Source organism: Hippocampus bargibanti, linkage group LG13, assembly GCF_051943395.1.
Source record: "Hippocampus bargibanti isolate YZ-2025 linkage group LG13, ASM5194339v1, whole genome shotgun sequence".
NCBI classification, from domain to species: Eukaryota; Metazoa; Chordata; class Actinopteri; order Syngnathiformes; family Syngnathidae; genus Hippocampus; species Hippocampus bargibanti.
The window spans coordinates 7,713,594-7,731,334 of NC_142746.1; the positions used below are offsets into that span (position 1 = coordinate 7,713,594).

Genomic DNA, 17,741 nt, shown 5'->3' on the forward strand with positions numbered 1-17,741 from the left:
TAGAACAGTATCCAAAATAAGTAAATAAATAATGTGGAAAGTTGTTATGAAATTTATTATGACTTTTTGAGAAAAAAAAATGTAAAATAATTTTTTTAATTAGCCGGAAGACAACTACTGTACATTTGATAGTTGGTAATTTAGTTGTTTTGTAAAATCACATCAGGGTCCTGTGGAGCAATCAGAAAGGAGCACACACGACTGACTGTAGACATGACTTTATTTCGCATTGCTAACAAGTGGATCTGAACAATCATCTGAAAGTGTGCCAAATAATCTTGAATTTAAACACGCCCCCTAAATGATCCGAGTACTCGCCATAACATTTATGATACGATGTGGCTTTCCAAACAATTATTTTTGCATGTTTTAACTCATTAACTGCCAGATGCGCAAAAATGTCTCCACTCCAGTGCTAAGGTTTTTGTCATTGTCACCCAAACTTCACGACCCACAGAATATTGAGTTTTAGGACTACATCAACATTTAATGCAGCGTAAGAAACCTTAGACTCTCTTCTATCATCAGAAAAAAAGTGTTAATTACAGTAAAGTCTCGTTATATCGATATTCAAGGGAGTCCGAAAAAATCCTATCGGGACTATCGATATATCCGACCCTGTTTGCATGTAATTTTCTCCGTGCGTGCATAGAAATAGTAACGATATAACCGGGACTATCGATATATCCGATATCGATATAACGAGACTTTACTGTATATGGGTCTGGAGTTATCTGAGGTTGAAATGAGGGCGTCTGTCCAAAATACAATGCAATACCTGCATATTGGTTTATATATCGCTTTGACAACAGCTGAAGCTGGAACAAAGCGCTAACATGAAAAAAAGGGAAATGTTGCCCCCTTATGGAAGAGAAAAAAAAACATGGCTCGAGCCCATAGCTAGCGCTTTATTGGCACCCAAACAAGGAAAAACAAAACCCAAACAAATTCGGGAATGGCACTGTATGTCATATTTTCAATTCCCCAATGCATTTGTGAATGAGTTATATGTTTCAACAATGTAGGAAGGTGTAAAATTATATCACCATGGATGCAAAGAATTGGATGTTTCACAGCAGCAAAGTGATGAAAGGAATGAAAGTAGAAAAAAGAAATACATGAGCTGCTGGAAAGGCAGCCACTTCACAGTCTTGAAGTCAAAAGAACAAAAAAAAAAACTAAATAACAAATAATAAGACAACATGACAAAACAAAGACACAGAGAGTCATTCATTCATGACATGGTCCCAGTAAATTGCCTATTTTCACCTGCTCTGTTCCGCTCATATCGTATCTCATGAGATAAATCAGACACAGGCGTCTTTTTTAAAAATAGACTTTATTTACATATTTGAAGCTCTAGACATGCTACAACCATAGGCTTTTTTGCAATCACAACATAAAAATCGAATTTTATTGATACATTTCTAATCATATTTGGCATAGCACACTTAATACACACACAACACTTAATACTTTAATAGTGAAATCATCGTTAAGATATTAAAATAATCCGTACACGCAACACTAATCCTAAAATTGTGAAAACTATCATAGCAGAGTCCGTCACAGCCATGTCAGTAGGGATATATATGTAGGACCTAAACTACCAGGAAGAATTTAGTTTGCTGACGAAGTTTCTTGGATAAGAAGCGAAACGTCCGACACCTTCGAAGAAGTACAGATGACGGCTGAAGAAACCTTTTCATCCATGGACCACTCCTGTACGACTTACAAAAATGTAATACTAAAATTGGCATCACCGTGTACTGGAATCTTGAGTTTAATTCTTTCTATAACCAAACTCATAACTTCATTTCATCATGCAGTATATCGAATCAGCATCTATATCACGCGGAATATTTGTACTACAGTACTGATTTGTTGGATGTGTGCCTTTTAGAGGTGGGACTTCAAGAGTCACATCATCCGGTTTTGTGGCTTAATCTGCCTGTGAGTGGCCAGACGTGTGGACTACAGCAGCTCATTGCAAGTGTTCTCATTTTGAGCATCCTCTTTGGTGACAATGTAACATTTCACGTGTACATGCTCAAAAACAATCATTTTAGCAGATGATACACGTTTTGGATTTACCGCCTTCTGCGTTACCCTGGTCTCCGCCTTCCAATTTTTTCTTCTCGTCTTCGATGGCCTTCATCTTGGCCTCGTGGACGTCGGCGAGCGCTTTCCACTCCCCGCGGTTGTTGTTCAGACCGGCGAACATGGGGGAGATTTCCGTGTGGAAGCGGGAAAACTCCTGCGAAAACAACCGAGCATAAACAAGGGAGGGGGGCAAATGAGATTTTTGTCATTGGCTGAATTGTAAACCGGATTGTTAGACAAAAAAGGTTCTACCAAAATTACCTTGTACACAAAAGAGCAGACAAAATCGATGAATCCACACTGCATCTTGGGTAGCTCGTCAGCGTGATTTCTATCCATCATTGGCTAAACAAAACACGAGAAAGGTTGAGAAATTTAGCACCCGAACCACTTTGCCATGCTTTGTAGACATTGTTAGCAAAACAATGGGAGAAAAAGACAAGACCCTGGTTCTGAACACCTCCAAGCCTCACCCCCTCCATTTTTACAACTTTAGTGATAGTCACATATTTTACAAGAGCGACAGCAGAGCAAATAACGAGACTTTACAGTCATGTCTATTGTTTGCTAAGGAAGATTAAAACCTTAGAAAACAATCATTTTTATGCCTAGGGTTTTATTTTTATTTATTTATTTATTTATTTATTTGATTGTTTGATTATTTGTTTGTTTATGTTATGTATATAAGTATGAATGTATGCATGTATGCATGCATGCATTTATGTATGTATTTATGTATGTATTTATTATTTATTTATGTATATATGTATTTTTCTACTTATTTATTTATCTGTGTCAATATAAATTTATTTATTTGATTGTTTATTATTTATTTATTTCTATATTTTTATTCATAGACTTATTAATTATTTATTTATTTATTTATTTATTGTGTGTATTCATGTGTATCTGTTTGTTTTGTTAGTTAATTTGCCTTACACCCGGTGTTGGTAATTTCCCAGGTTGGCGGCTCTCAGAGAGGTAGGGCTACGTAGCTGAGGGGGTGGTCACAGCCAAATTTTTTTTTCCCCCTGAAAATGTCCCACGCCAGTCAAGGTGTCGAGGCACAACACGCGCATGCGCAAAGTGATCGGCTTGAGTTCGTTCCATGGGTAGCTATTCAAGTGGAGGAAAATCAATACGTTTTATTTCCGTCTAAGACGATTTCAATTGACAAAGGACTCCAAGCTCTTACAATAGGCTGCTGCTCCAGGACTGTCCTCTCCAAATCGCCTTGTTCCCAGAATTCTGCTGCCACCATTAAAGCGACCTGAAAAAAAAGTGTTTTTATTCATTTAACATATTTTGTTTTAGAATGCTTCATGCTACCAAAGCGGCAAAAATCTCACCTTGCTCTGCACCTCCCATGGCTTCGTAATGGCTGACAGATCACATGCGGTCATCATCATTGCCCTGTGGGGGAAAAAAAAATCCCAAACAAAACAACAACACAGTGATGTCATCACTTCATCTTAGTTAGTCGAGAAGAAAGAAAGCATATTTTGAAAAAACTTGTGATCCATGCGGAGTTTACATGATAATCTCCTTCCGGGTGGGGTTATTGGAGACGTAGCTGATTTTATCTTTTTCGTCTGGAATAGTCTCCATCGAATCCACAATCTTTTGGAACATTGTTCTCTTTCTGGAAGCAAAGAAAACAAAATGGGTTGTTTCCAGACAACCCCCACCAAAAAAAAGGCTTCCAACGTACTTAAAATAAAGGGCCAGGTCAGTAGCGATGATGCAAACTTCAAACAGACGCTGGATGGTCTCAAACTGGCGCTTTTGCAGGTTTTGGAAGATGTTCAAGTTCTGGGGTGATGGAGTGTGATTAGATCGCAATTAATTTTGCGACAAAAAATAAATACATTGATTGTCGAATGCCAACCTCGTCCTCCATGAGCGTTTTGCTGTACTCCAGGTGGTGTCGCTCCATGATGGAGCTGCTGTGAAGTTTGGCCAGAGGTGATGCGCTCCTACAGGAGGACACCATCAGCAGGAATTCCATTGACAGTGACTGAGCTAGACCTCATTGATAAATGTCTCCTCGCGTTAAACTTTACAAATGATTCTTTCTGGAACTATAAACAATGCTCTGCACGAAGACCATCTGGACCGATGGTGTGCCCGTGCAGTCCTTGGGGGCTCCCAATCCTTTCGTGTCTTCTTACTTTGTCTGGTAGAGGTTGTTGGTCCCCCTGTGGTCGATGTCGTGGCAGAATCCAGAAGCCACCATGGCAAAGGTCTCGAGATCTGAGTAGTACTTCTTCAGCTTGCCCGTCTGTTTTGGGAGAAACCAAGGCCCTCTTCACAATGCGATCAGGATGAATGGTGGCATGTGTAAAGACATGAGTGGCACTCACAAGCAGGAGGGTGAACATGGTTTGTCCTACGTTGAATCCGTGTCTCCAGTTGTGGTAGGTGATGTCACGGTAACCCCTGCGCACGGTGTACATCCAGCGTGTCAGGGTCTGTGCAAAGAAGTGAAGATAATTTGCCCGTCTTTTATCAAAGAGCCATTCAATTCATTTCTAGAAGCACTGGATATCCTTTTCTTTTGTGCAAATCAGTTCTAAATATCCCAATGGGATAGAAAATATGTTGTCTTCAAGTACAGTACGTGATTTTTGTTCGACATATGAGGATTAAAAACTGTTTTCATGTACCGTATAGTATAGTTACAATGTTGGCCGAGGTTAAGCCATGCAATCTCTACATGGTGCTACGCTAAAACAAATACAATACAAGACAGCCGTATTGATATCGAGCTTTCACATTTTGCAGCAACCACAACAAAGCGCTTTACGGTATAGTTCAACTCATTCACTGCCAGACGATATGCAAAAATGTGTCAACTCCAGTGCCAGGGTTTTTGTTATTCTCACTCAAATTGCAGGACCCACAGAATATTGAGTTTTCGGACTACATAAACACTCAATACAGCGTAAGAAACCTTAGACTTTCGTCTTTCATCAGAAAAAATAGTAAATATCTAAGTCATATGGGTCTGGAGTTATCTGAGCTTGAAATGGAGGCGGATGTACAAAATACAATATTAAACAATACAAACATATTGATTTCGAGAGCGCTTTAACCACCGCTGAAGTTGGAACAAAGCGCTAACATGGACAAAAATGTCCCCCCTCGTAGAAGGGAAAACATTGACAGAGGTCAGACCAGTGCGTTACCGGCACCCTCGCAAAAAAAAAAAAACACATTTCGGGAATGGCGCTCATGTCATGCTTTTAAATTCCCGAATAAATTTGGGAATGGCAGAGAATGAGTTAAAATACTAAGAGTACCAATACCAAGAAGTTAAAATATTGATCCATGTATAAGGTTCATCGGATAATACATAGCCATGTCGTTGTAATAGTGATGTTAATTTCCATTAGCCTGTCTATAGTGTTTCACATTCTTTCTTAGCATGAAGCTAATGATTGAGTTGTATTTTGCTTTCAGAGTCATTTTTATAGTCAACAAGGAGTGAGAAATCACTGTTACCTCCGCGGGGACTTTGAATTTCTCAACCACCCCCAGCTCGAAGAAGCAGCGGATGCCGCACTTGATGAGCTCAAACTCGGATAGCGGAAAATCACTGAAGCTGAACTCGTGCAGATCCACCGTTTTGGATTCGGGAATGTTGGCTCTCTGGATGCGTGTGACAAAATTTGAACAACTGGCACCATTGAGGTGGTTTTAAAATAATTGATGTGTTTGGAGGCCCACCAGTAGTTTGTACATCTCCTTCTGGTCACAATCCTCCGGTGTCGAACCAAACTTTTCTTGAGTGTTCTGTGGAGTTCGAGAATGTTTTACAATTCTGTTCCGGTCAGATCTTCTGTTGACAGCCCCATCACTGAGGGTGGAATCTCACCAAAATGGTCTGCACGTCATTTGGCGTGGCCTTGGTTTGGTACATGAGCATTTCCTGCGCCACATCCTTACTCCACTCGGTCCTGTTCAGTTTATCATACGTGTCGCTGTTCAGAGTGGACCAGCCCAGGAACTGAGTCAGGGCCTAAAAACAGACGCAGTGTCACGCTTATTCGATGACCATGATTTGACCATGAAGAAATTTCAGCGTTTAGGCGTACTTCTGTAATTTGTTCGTCATTCTCATCAAAAGGTTTTCCGTCTCTTCTGTTGAAGAAGGTCGCGACGCCGACGATTTCTTCCTTTTTGTTGACGATGGGGAGGGAAAGAACGTTTGTGATCTTCCAGCCGCTCTCGTCAACCGCATCTTTCTGGCAGATTAAATACACAGGTGTGAGTTGTGTATGTATACACAAATGTTTATTGAAAACCATTTCATCTTTACAATAAATACATTAACCCGTTATTTAATAAGCTAGATCAAATCATTTTCAGTCATTTGTTTCAGTGATACGTGGAAGGCATGATAAAAAAAAACTAAAAAAAAAACACCCAAGTGGTCCATAATGTGTTGCTTCCCGCTGATCGAATCCAACAAGAAATATTTTCTCACCTGAAATGAAAAATAATCATCCCCGGCGGCATTCATCATGTTGCAAATCTAGATTGACATCAAACAGTCAACAAAGGTCTTTCAAAACGTTCTTCTCTAAAAATAGTAAAGCAGAAATACAGCTCATACAAATCCGTTTTCGGCCACGTAGGCTGGCAGTCCGCTGACCAGAGCCCAGTGGTCCACAGGGGGTGCGCTAGCAAGTCACACAACAATTTTGTTACCATGTTACTCTTGATGTCAAAATGTATTTCAGTCTGCTCACTCCAAAATGTAATATACTTATTCACAGATTCTTGAAAGACATTCAATCAATAAATCGATAGATATTTAAATAAGTATTTTAATAAATGAATATTAAAATGCTTATTTAAATACATATTTAAATGCATATTTAAATACACCTTTAAACACATTTAAATAAATAAATAAATAAATAATCACAGGCCAATTTCTACCAATTAAAAAAAAAATATCTAATGTGCAATATTCACATTTTTTTCCGAAGGGGGTATTGAGGTTTTTCCATTAGCCATTATATAATCTATATATAATCATCAGAAATAGACGAACAGTCAATAATTTCAACCAAGTCAATATTCATTTTTAAATGTAAATGCTAAAATAAATTATCTCATTACTTAAAGCAAGGGCGTTAGTCATTTTTTGCCTTGGGCAACATTGTAGTTACAATTTCCTCTCAGGGGCCGGTATGAATTTGGGAAAGCCATTAGAATGTTTAATCTCCTCCATATATTACATACAGAACTCATAATAAATTCATAAATAACTCGTTTTCAGATTTGTAGTAAAAAATAATGACTGTTATTGTGGTTTACATATGACAATATGAAATTATGATTTGAACTTTAGCAAACATCATGAAATTTCACAAGTTTAATTTCCTGTCGCGGGCCGAATAAAATGATGTGGCGGGGCAGATTTAGCCCCCGGGCCTTGACTTTGACACCTGTGTGTGAACCCTGAAGATGCTCTTCAGGGCTTCACAGAGTGACTAAAGTCAACATTTTTGTGACCCTAATGTTGCACAGAAATTTCATTTCGCTAGAGTTTAGCATATTTTTTAATTACAATGCACGGTACTTACGGGATAACTTTAATTTCCTCTTTGTCCTCCAGCAAGTAGTCAATGATCTTGTAGAAGTTAATTTCCTGATTGTAAGGAATGTGAAGACATTTAGAATGACAAGTGTTGACCGGTGGCAATATTTCTATATTACAACCAAGAAATAGTTAAAAAATAAAACAAACAAACACACACACACAAAATATAATGGTGAAACACTGTCCAATTGTTGAAGTCGATTTTTATTAATGAACTTACTCTGCCATCAGGTGTCTTTGGACCCTTATAGGGTTCCTGGTCCCCTAATTTGATGGGCCATTCATCAAAGAATTCCTGGAGGCCAAAACAAAAAAAAAACATCCTCATAATGAAAAAGGAAAATAGTGAATAAAATAACACTTCTCAAGTCGATCTCCCTCACTTTGTCTTTGGTCATATCCAGGAGGCCCACCGAGTACCTCTCGCACTTGATGTATGTCCTGACCGTGTAGAGGGCTTTGTGAAACTGCCTCTCGATGTCTGTCAGCTCCTCAAAAACTTTGCTGGCCGACCACAGCAGCACCTGAGGGGTGTGTATATTTTTAATATCTTTTTATGCTTTGTTCACCGGTGCTGAGGCCTTTAGTTTGTATACCTGACTCTTCCTGGACTCCACATCCCACATGTAAGCAGTGTGAGCTTGGAGGGCAACCACTGATGCAAAGTTGACATATTTATTGAAGAGCTGTTGAAAAAAAAGACTTATTAATTAATTAGTATGGATAATATATGAATGATAGCTTGTTTTTATTGTAAATTCGGCTCATAGGGTCCACCCTTTTGCGCACAGGCTTTTAAAAAAAGAATGCTAAAGGCTCAAAGAGAGGAGAAAAAAATGTCTGAGCTCCTCCACTCTAAGTGGATTCCAAAACAGACGTTAGCTTTGAAATACAGCATATGGGTCAGCGATGGTAAATACCCACGGTGACCTTTTTGCTATCCACAAAGCGAGATTAGTATGCTGGATTTACGCCCCTGTTTCTAAAAGCAATCCTAACACGTGAGTTGTTTCATTAGCCACACCTGTGCAAGCCCATGAAAGTAAACATTCGGGAGAGGATTGGAGTTTTCTTTTGTCATTGTTAGGTTAACACGGCGGTCGGCAATGTGCGGCTCTGGAACCGCATGTGGTTCTTTTGCAGCGCCCAGTGGCGCTTTTTCAAAAATGTTTGAAAATGAAACAGAATGGGGGAGGGAAATATATATTTTTTGTTTTCATCATGAAGGTTCCTTGTGTATCTGTAGACATTTCATCATTTTAATAGTAGGCTAATGGCATGTGTGTTCCCCTTCATTTTAAGTTTTTTTTTTTTTTTTGTTGTTGTCCAATATGACGCATTGAGCAATTTGGGTTGCCGATTCCTGGTTTAACGTTTAATAAACTATACTTTTTTTTCATAATAAATAAATAAATGAATAGATTGCTGAAATAAATGATGAATGAATAATAGATAATTAAAAATACAAAACAAATAATCAAATAATTAAATAATAATATAATACTACTACAGTAAAGTCTCGTTATATCGATATTCAAGGGAGTCCGAAAAAATATCGATATAACCGGGACTATCGATATATCCGATATCGATATAACGAGACTTTACTGTACTACTAATAATAACAATAATAAACAACAATAAATAATACATATAATAAATACTAAAACATAATAACAATAAAAAATAAGTAAATGATGGATGATTAATGAATGAATAATAAATAAACAATTAACAATAAATAAATAGATACACAAATAAATACAATTCTTCATACTTTTGATGAATTCGTTTAAGGTACGGCGGTTACTACCGCGGACATCTTAATCTTGTTATCAGGTCACAGGGTACATGAACGGGTTACGCAGAACGCAGATAACATTTAGAGCGGGATTTTAAATGGCGCTCACGGCCAACGCCGAGGCACTCTAGAGTGGACGCATGAGCAAATGATCTGAAAGGGGAAGAAATATTTTCGCAATGTAGGGTGTAGCTAGCTAACTAGCTAGCTAGCCAAATGCTCGTCACATCTCCTCACGATCTTGTTCTGTAATTTTCTGCAATTATCACTAGGGCAACCTTTAAACCTGAGTACCTTGATTTGTGAGTTTTTCTTGACATGAGCTGTCACTTGGTCTTTATTTTTGCCTTGAAATGCGAGCAAATATTGACCAACCACATAAAAACGTTTAAAAAAAAGGATCATTTCAACAGCTGTCATTTTCAAAACACAAGACCACGATATGGTTGCTCACAGTGACCAGACCGCCGGAATCTCAAGACACACTTTTGAAAGCATCTCGTTTTGAAGTGCGGTACACTGACCTCCTGGTCGCTTTTTGAGAAGGCGTCAGCGCCTTGCTTGTTGAGCGCCAGGACGACGCCGATGGGATCCTTTCCACTCAGGATGGGTGCGCTCATTATGCATTTGGTGGTGTATTTGGTCTGCTTGTCCACAAAGTCGCTGAAATGAGAATCCTGGAAGGACACGTACGGACTTGACTGGATGCGCCAACGCCGCATCGATCACATTTAGCCGTAACGCTCACCTTCTTCACGTCGGCGATGTTCTGCGGCTTCTTGGAGTGCGCCGTCCACCCGACGATCCCCATGTCCGTGGGGAAGACGATCTCCACATTGGGGTTGACCAGATTCTTGTCAAATGGGGAATTATGGGTGACGTCGAAAAGGACCGTGGACAGCTCGGGCGTCCCGTTACGCGCCCGGTAGCCGAAATAGCTGCAGCGGTCCGCCTGGACCAACAAAGCGATCCTCTGGAGAACTTTGTGCAGGGCCTTTTCCAGCGGGCCGGCGCCTTGCAATTCCTTAACCAGCTCAAAGACGAACTGGGCCTCCTGGATGGCGGTGGCATCACTGTACGAGGACGGGTCTTGGACCTGGACCTGGTTGTTAAAAGCTGCCGTGATGACATCGGCCTTGACCTTTTTGTCATAGTACTCCTTGGCAAACTGAGGGTTGTTGTCCAGGAACTTCTCGACGGTGTCTTTGTCTCCCATGATCTCCAACTACGCCTCAAGTCAGAATCCAAAGATGCTCTGAGATGTGCGGTGAAGGTGATACCACAACTCTCCCTACTCAGGAGTCATCCGGCTTTCGCTTTCTTACCCCCAGGGGGAACAGAAAGCAATCGGTGGCTTACTGGTTAAGGGGATCCCAGTGGGCGCTTATGACTGTGACGCAAGCGTCACAAAGCCCATGATCTTTCTTAACGTGCAAATCCAGCCACTTGACATTTGACCCATCACGGATAATGATAGCTTAAGTTATGGTATCAGCAGAATGACGTCTGGGTATCCTGAACGTCAGGTGGCCCGTTGTGCGTTTGGCGCACTGGTGATTCAGTTAGGACTTTATCCAGTTTTTCTATGCCGTCACGATCAGATCGTAGTTTGTTGAAAGCACACAAGCAACAAAACACACCCCACACACACACACACACACATTGCTTGGTTCTTGACCAATCACATGGCTTTAACCAAAGACGCCATTTTGTTTTTTGGAGAATGAAGCTGAAGTGAATGTTTATGTAGTCCTAAAACTCAATATATTGTGCGTCCTGCAATTTGAGTGAAAATGACAAAAACCCTGGCACTGGAGTGGTCACATTTTTGCACATCGTCTGGCAGTGAATGAGTTAATGGGCGCATATGTCTATTGCTTGTTAATGTTGGCGACGACAAATTTTGATGATGGTTGGTTGAAGAAACCATACCGACACGAAAGCAGTTGCAATTTTTGGCAGGTGAAGTATGTAGGCTAACATTGCACAAAGGGGGTAGCAACTGGCTTTCTTTCATTTGTGCAAAGAAAAGATGTACAGTATTTTTATTTCCAATTCTGAATTTAATTTGTTATTATTGAGTGTTGAAATGATAGTCCAGCAATCATGGAAGGATGAATCCATGAAGAATTTGATGGATTCAACTGAACTGATTTTTGAAAATGGTTTCAACTAGTTGTGAACATTTAGAAAATTGCACTAGGTTTAATTATGCATATTTTCGTCATACCTGTGTGGGTTTTCTCTGGGTACTCTGGTTTCCTCCCACATTCCCAAAACATGCACAGCATGTTGACTGGGCACTCCAAATTGTCACTCGGTGTGATTGTGAGTGCTAATGGTTGTTTGTTTATGTGCGCCGGCTGGCGACCGGTTCAGGTTGTAAAGCATGACTTACAGGAGCCTGTCAAAGTGTCACAAAATTTGATTTTTATTTATTTCATTGTTTTAATGATAATCAAAGGACAAGAACAGAACATGAAAAAATCTGAGGCGCATATTTAAAACCGGAACACAACTCAAAACATCAAAAATCTGGAGACCTCCTGATGTTTGAGGTTCGGCTCAATTCATGCAAACTTCCAGATGATCCATCATCTGCCGGTATTGACCGACAGGACACCGGATCCAACAGATGGGACAATGCAGGGAACTCGCGTCCAAGGTGCTTTCACTGGGTGTCCAATGGGGTGTCATTTCTTCATAAATGGGGTCTTCATCGTCCTTGTCGTAGTCTTCGTCCTGTTGCGTTCTCTGTACAAGGAGATCAAAAATGGTTCATAGAACCAAACATTGATTTCAGTGAATAATCAGACGATTCATATATTTTCACTAGGACGCAGAACAACTATTACATTTCTAAGTTGTGTTTGACAGCGATGGTGTACCTGCTGCTCCAGTTTGGCGGAACGTTGCTTCTCCTCGCCCAGTCTACCATGGAGCACTTTTATCTCGTTCATCAACAGTTCTTTCTCCCTGGAGCAACGGTGAAGCTGCCGCTTGAGCTCCCTGGCCTCCATCTCTTTTTCCTCAACCCTGCACATTCCACGGGTCATACAAGTGCATTTCAATGAATGTGAATTTATTAAAAAAAAAAAATGCAATTTAATTCAGCCGTTCAAATTGAAAAGTGAGTCTTGAGTATTTTAAGAACCTACTGGAGTCATGTAGAATATTTATTTTTCATGCATAAAAGTAAAAAAATAAACAAAGAAAGAAGTCATATGTAGCTAGCTAGCAAGCTATCTAGCTCGCTATCTAACTTATCCTGTTACTGTAAAGTGACCTTGAGAGTGTTGCTAGGCGCTTATACATGAAATGCATTCTTATTAATATTATTCTTAGCTATCTATTAGCTAGCGAGCTCGCTTTCTATCTATTTGAGTTACTTAAGGTTTGAGTGAACGCTGGCGCGTGTGGCTGCCGTTGCTCACCTACTGCAAAACAATGACTGTAAAGTGACCTTGAGAGTTCTGAAAGGCGCTTATAAATAAAATGTATTATTATTATTATTAGCTAGCTAGCGTTGTATCTATTTGAGTTACTTCCGGGTTGAGTGAACGCTGGCGCGTGTGGCTGCCACTGCTCAACCACTGCAAAACCTACCCTGTGACTGTAAAGTGACCTTGAGAATTTTGAAAGGCGCTTATAAATGAAATGCATTTTTTTATATTATTTTTGGATTGGATTTGTCTTTATTAGTCTCACAGTGGAGAAATTTACATTTCACAGCAGCAAATTGATGAAAGGAATGAAAGTAGAAAAACGAAATACATTATTATTATTATTATGGAAGGGGGGTTGTTTGAATCATAGCTTTGAACAAAGGATGGTGGAAAGGATGCACTCCAGGTCAGGAAAACAGTATGTTGAATCAGAATTTTAACAACATGAATGAACTAATCATGTTATTCTATTTAATTCAGAAGCACCTGGACATGAAGACACTGTGGACACTTTTGTGGATACTTTTCCCAGCGTGATTGTTGTGGCGCACCTATTTTTAGTGTCTGCTAGGTCGCGGAGTGTGACGTCGAGCCGCTGCTTGACTATCACCAGGTTGTCTCGACCAATCGTCAGCAGGCTTTCAAATTGCTCCTTCATGTCCTTCATTCTCTCTACTGCGAGCAGAGACGCAAAAAAACCCCACATCTTAACAGATCTCGCCGTTGTTGCGCTCTTGGTGACACGCCGCCTTGTGTCTTACCCTCTGAATGCTCCTTATTGTGCCGTGTCAACTGGGCCCGGACGGCCTGGTCCAGCTGGTTGTCCAGCCACAGCATTCTGTCCACGAGAGTCCTCACGTAGGCCTCTCGGTGCTGGTTGTAAGCCAGCCACTGCTGGTTCTTGGCCAAAGCCTTGGTTTGAAAAGCACATCATAGAAATGCAGTGAGGCAGACTTGTCAATAACAAGCTGCGCAAAGGAACAAAGAATCAGGCAACTCGTGTCCATATGTCAACTTGACTGCAGTGTTGCCTTTGAGCGTAAATCTAATTCAATATTTTCTGCCGTGAACCAAAAAAAACATTTTGGAATGTGTCTTTTAATAAAGAGAACATCATTTGACAATATTGTAAATCATAAAAATAATTGAATGCAATGTCAAAAACATCTCATTTCATGTGTCAATTTGTTTAATTGTGCTACTTCTTCAGCTGCGCCCACTTTGGCCACAAGGGGCACTCTAACAAAATGCCACAAACACGTAAAGAATCATTGCTGTGATTCAGTGAGGCAAAATAGTGTGTTTTTTGGATAACAAATATATGACAGTGGGCATTATATCATCTATACTTGGGACTTTATATAATTTTTACTTTCTAAAAACACTATTTTTGTTTCAATATCTTAAGAGCAGAAAGTTACCTACATCTTTGAGAGTCTTCTGGAGCTCTGCAACGTCACTGGGGTAATGTTCATTTGAGGCGTTGTCCTAATACAGGCATGAAAAAAAACAAAATAAATAAGAAATAGAAATCATTTAACATTGTACATGATATATGAAGGGACACATTTCTAAATGGTGGTGAACATAATAACAAAAAACAATAATAATACATTTTATTTTAAGCGCCTTTCAAAGTTCTCAAGGACACTTTACAATCACAGACAAGCATAGGTACTATAATAAATAAAATACAATTACAAATATAATATAAGAAATGCAATACAATTATAAATAGAAACAAGAGAAAAAGCTGCACAGAAAATGCTATTTAAAATAGGTGGTTTGAGATGGGATTTTAAGGTGGGAATAGAATCGATGTTTTGAACTATTCAAGCACATTTCGCCCTTTAGTTCAAGTGCCATAGAATTTATTTGGGGACATAAATTAGTTTTTTAGGTGGAACTGTAAAAAAATGATCCTTTTGCTGGCTCATCCTCGTATAGGAGCGATTTAAAAATCGTGACTACCATCTAGAGGCGAAAACCGGTAGAAGGCCAAAGGGACTTTGAAACATTAGCTGATTACGAAAACAAATGAGTCGGCATTCTTGGCTGGATAGTTCACCAATCTAAACACAAGAATGAATCAATACGTTTGCTCAGAACCTCTTGAGTGTTTTTCTTTGATGCAGGCCAATGATCTGATCACATCATGTGCCTTTTACTGTTCAAACTGATTGATTCTTGTGCTAATCTGGTGCAAGCGCTTACAACATGATGTCTATGACACTGATCACCCCTGCCAATGTTGTTTTTTGTTTTGCAGCGGTTTGACATAAAGTTGCTTCCACTTACAGACAGCACTTAATTTCCAAAGAACTGCACCATTGTGTTGCGTGGGTTTTCTCCGGGTCCTCCGGTTTCCTCCCACACTCCAAAAACATGCATGGCAGGCAGATTGACCACTCCAAATTGTCCCTAGGTGTGAGTGTGAGAATGACTGTTGTATGTCTTTGTGTGCCCTGCGATTGGCTGGCAACCAATTCAGGGTGTCTCCCGCCTCGTGCCCGAAGATAGCTGAGATAGGCTCCAGCATCCCCCGCGACCCTAATGAGGAATAAGCGGTACGGAAAATGAGATGAGATGAGACATTTTGCAATTGCCCTTTATCCCAATGGCACAGAAGGATCTGAGGCAGATGAGGCTTTTTTTTGTTAGAAAAACTTTGAGCTGTACTGTAAGCAGGGGATGGAGTAGTTTGTTCTTTTTTTTCACCGTGTCACTGAACCACCACATCTATCTCATATCCCAAAGTTCAGGCCACTTGAACACTGCAATGATGGCAGATTTTTTTCTCCTCCATGCTGTTTTCACTCTAGAACTTTGCTCTGAAATCTATCCACCACCATCCCTCCAATTAATGTGCCGAATGTCGTCTTAGGAGAAACTTCAGGATGAATTTAAAATACACTAAAATCTTTATAGATGAATTGCATTTGACTTCTTAAATGTGGGACACGCGCCCAACTGTTCAACATTTGGTTGTTTTTGCATTAAATTAGCTGAATTGCAGAATGCACGACACAAACTCCTTATTCTCATGAATTGAACTGGGGGAAAAAGAAACTGTTTTAATCTTATTTCGGTGGGTCTGAATACCTGTGCAGTAGACATGATGGTCCACTCCTCCAGATTGAGGCAACTCCTGTAAAATAGATTAGTTTTTTTCCCAGTTATGTTTGGTTCAAAACATGTTGATTATTTGCCCGAGAGCAAACGCAGAAAATTTCAATAAGCCTTCGGTGTGCAGTTAATGTTATAAATAGTGAATTCATATTTTCCATAAACAAATTACAAGAATATATAAAAGAATAAACTCCAAAATGTGTTGCAGCTATCGCAGCCCTTCTGTGGTTAGCCCTTCTGTGGTTCGTAGTTAGCTTAAACGACAAGATGTGTTCGTTCAAAAAATTACATTAAATAAAACATACAAGTTATGCTTGCATTGAAACTGTAATCCAACAAAAAATCAATTACCTGTCACAAAATACAAAGGGTTTGATGGTGTGTGAAATTTGCGTCAACTTTATCTACTTCGATGGGAAAAGTTGAGAAATTTTACTGTAAAAGTAATGTTTGCTCAATGAAAAAGACAACGACAAAGATGCTTTCAAGGTAGCTCGGAAATATTAAAACTAGATTAATTATTTGGTATAATCATAAAAATACATTTCATTTATAAGCGCCTTTCAAAACTCTCAAGTGCACTTTACAGTGCAAAAGTATATTTTTAAAAAAAAAAACACATTTTACATCAAAATAGCCTGAATAAAAACGTAAACGCATGTTTGTGCACATTATACAGTCTTGGGGGACAAATTCCCCTGTACTTGAGGCCGTGTTTCCCAATCACCACTGGGAGGCGCGGAGGAATCATAATTGTGACGATATGGAGGAGCAAAGATCAGAATAAAGTAAGACACTGCGTACAATAACAACAGACGGAAGGCAGAGGAGGCTGCGTTGGTTTTTATTTTTATTTGGAAGTATTTTATGAAAGAGGTGGTAAAAATACTCCTTCATACTTACTCTGCACTAAAGTGGTGACGTTTGTGTAAAAAAAGACTGGTAAAAGAATTGCTCCGGGTATGCATGTCCTCAAAGAATGCCCAATTATCACAATTGTAAAAGTGAAATTGTGAACTGACAAACAAAAACAAAGACCACAATAAAAACAACAAAAATGCACAAAGGATAACTTCATCGGAGCTTTGGGCAATAGCCCACCTTGCAAACTGATGAAAAAAAAACGCGAAATGAATGGATGCAAAGGCGGCCTGGTAGTTGAGTGGTTAACACGTCGATTTAACAGTGCAGAGGTCGTGAGTTCAAGACCCGGCTAGGCCTCCCTATGAGGAGTTTGCATGTTCTCCACGGGCCTGCGTGGGTTTTCTCCGGGTCTCCCGGTTTCCTCCCACATTCCAAAAACATGCATGGCAGACTGATTGAACACTCCAAATTGTCCCTAGGCGTGAGGATTGTTGTTTGTCTCTGCGCGATTGGCTGGCAACCACTTCCGTTAGGGTGTCTCTCGCCGAGTGCCCAAAGACAGCTGGGGTAGCCTCCAGCATCATTCGCGACCTTTGTGAGGATTAAGCGATCTGGATGATCAATAAATTAATACTGCATACCAAATGAAAAACAATTAATTGCAGAGTTAGCTTCTAAGGTCAACTGCAAAAATACACTTCTGCAACTAACAACAATGTGATATTATCTGTAAATATATTCCAATCCAATATGTCCTTCTGCTAATTGTTGGAAGTTAGGTTTC

At 39.7% G+C, this 17,741-nt stretch overlaps 2 protein-coding genes across 2 annotated transcripts; both read right to left on the bottom strand.

Annotated features, from left to right (window-relative positions):
• Positions 1–1,469: 1,469 nt before the first annotated feature.
• Positions 1,470–10,829, bottom strand: LOC148889189 (cone cGMP-specific 3',5'-cyclic phosphodiesterase subunit alpha'-like). The gene is made up of 21 exons (XM_089011734.1): positions 10,267–10,829; positions 10,043–10,195; positions 8,314–8,403; positions 8,101–8,241; positions 7,938–8,012; positions 7,701–7,765; positions 6,722–6,788; positions 6,593–6,640; positions 6,201–6,350; positions 5,981–6,124; positions 5,833–5,898; positions 5,608–5,754; positions 4,467–4,574; positions 4,275–4,384; positions 3,992–4,079; positions 3,815–3,915; positions 3,638–3,745; positions 3,453–3,516; positions 3,299–3,373; positions 2,365–2,448; positions 1,470–2,257 (listed from the first exon to the last, which is right to left on the bottom strand). Exons 1-21 carry the CDS (start codon positions 10,732–10,734, stop codon positions 2,066–2,068), a joined length of 2,544 nt encoding a protein of 847 aa, XP_088867860.1. The 5' UTR covers positions 10,735–10,829; the 3' UTR covers positions 1,470–2,065.
• A 1,254-nt stretch (positions 10,830–12,083) lies between these two features.
• Positions 12,084–16,529, bottom strand: LOC148889190 (centrosomal protein of 55 kDa-like). Its single transcript, XM_089011735.1, has 7 exons — positions 16,445–16,529; positions 16,067–16,112; positions 14,390–14,452; positions 13,726–13,876; positions 13,516–13,639; positions 12,407–12,554; positions 12,084–12,272 (listed from the first exon to the last, which is right to left on the bottom strand). The coding sequence occupies exons 2-7, from the start codon at positions 16,079–16,081 to the stop codon at positions 12,084–12,086; spliced, it is 690 nt and encodes a 229-aa protein (XP_088867861.1). The 5' UTR covers positions 16,082–16,112; positions 16,445–16,529.
• Between the last annotated feature and the right edge of the window lie 1,212 nt (positions 16,530–17,741).

What these genes read in the sequence shown, in the direction of transcription:
- LOC148889189 (XM_089011734.1), bottom strand. Translation starts at nt 10,734, where the DNA reads ATGGGAGACAAAGACACCGTCGAGAAGTTCCTGGACAACAACCCTCAG. An exon ending in ACATCGCCGACGTGAAGAAG is followed by an intron (nt 10,196 to 10,266) that starts GTGAGCGTTACG and finishes GTGTCCTTCCAG; the next exon opens with GATTCTCATTTCAGCGACTT. An exon ending in CAAAGACACCTGATGGCAGA is followed by an intron (nt 7,766 to 7,937) that starts GTAAGTTCATTA and finishes CCTTACAATCAG; the next exon opens with GAAATTAACTTCTACAAGAT.
- LOC148889190 (XM_089011735.1), bottom strand. An exon ending in TCCAGAAGACTCTCAAAGAT is followed by an intron (nt 13,877 to 14,389) that starts GTAGGTAACTTT and finishes TTTCAAACCAAG; the next exon opens with GCTTTGGCCAAGAACCAGCA. An exon ending in CCGCCAAACTGGAGCAGCAG is followed by an intron (nt 12,273 to 12,406) that starts GTACACCATCGC and finishes CTCCTTGTACAG; the next exon opens with AGAACGCAACAGGACGAAGA.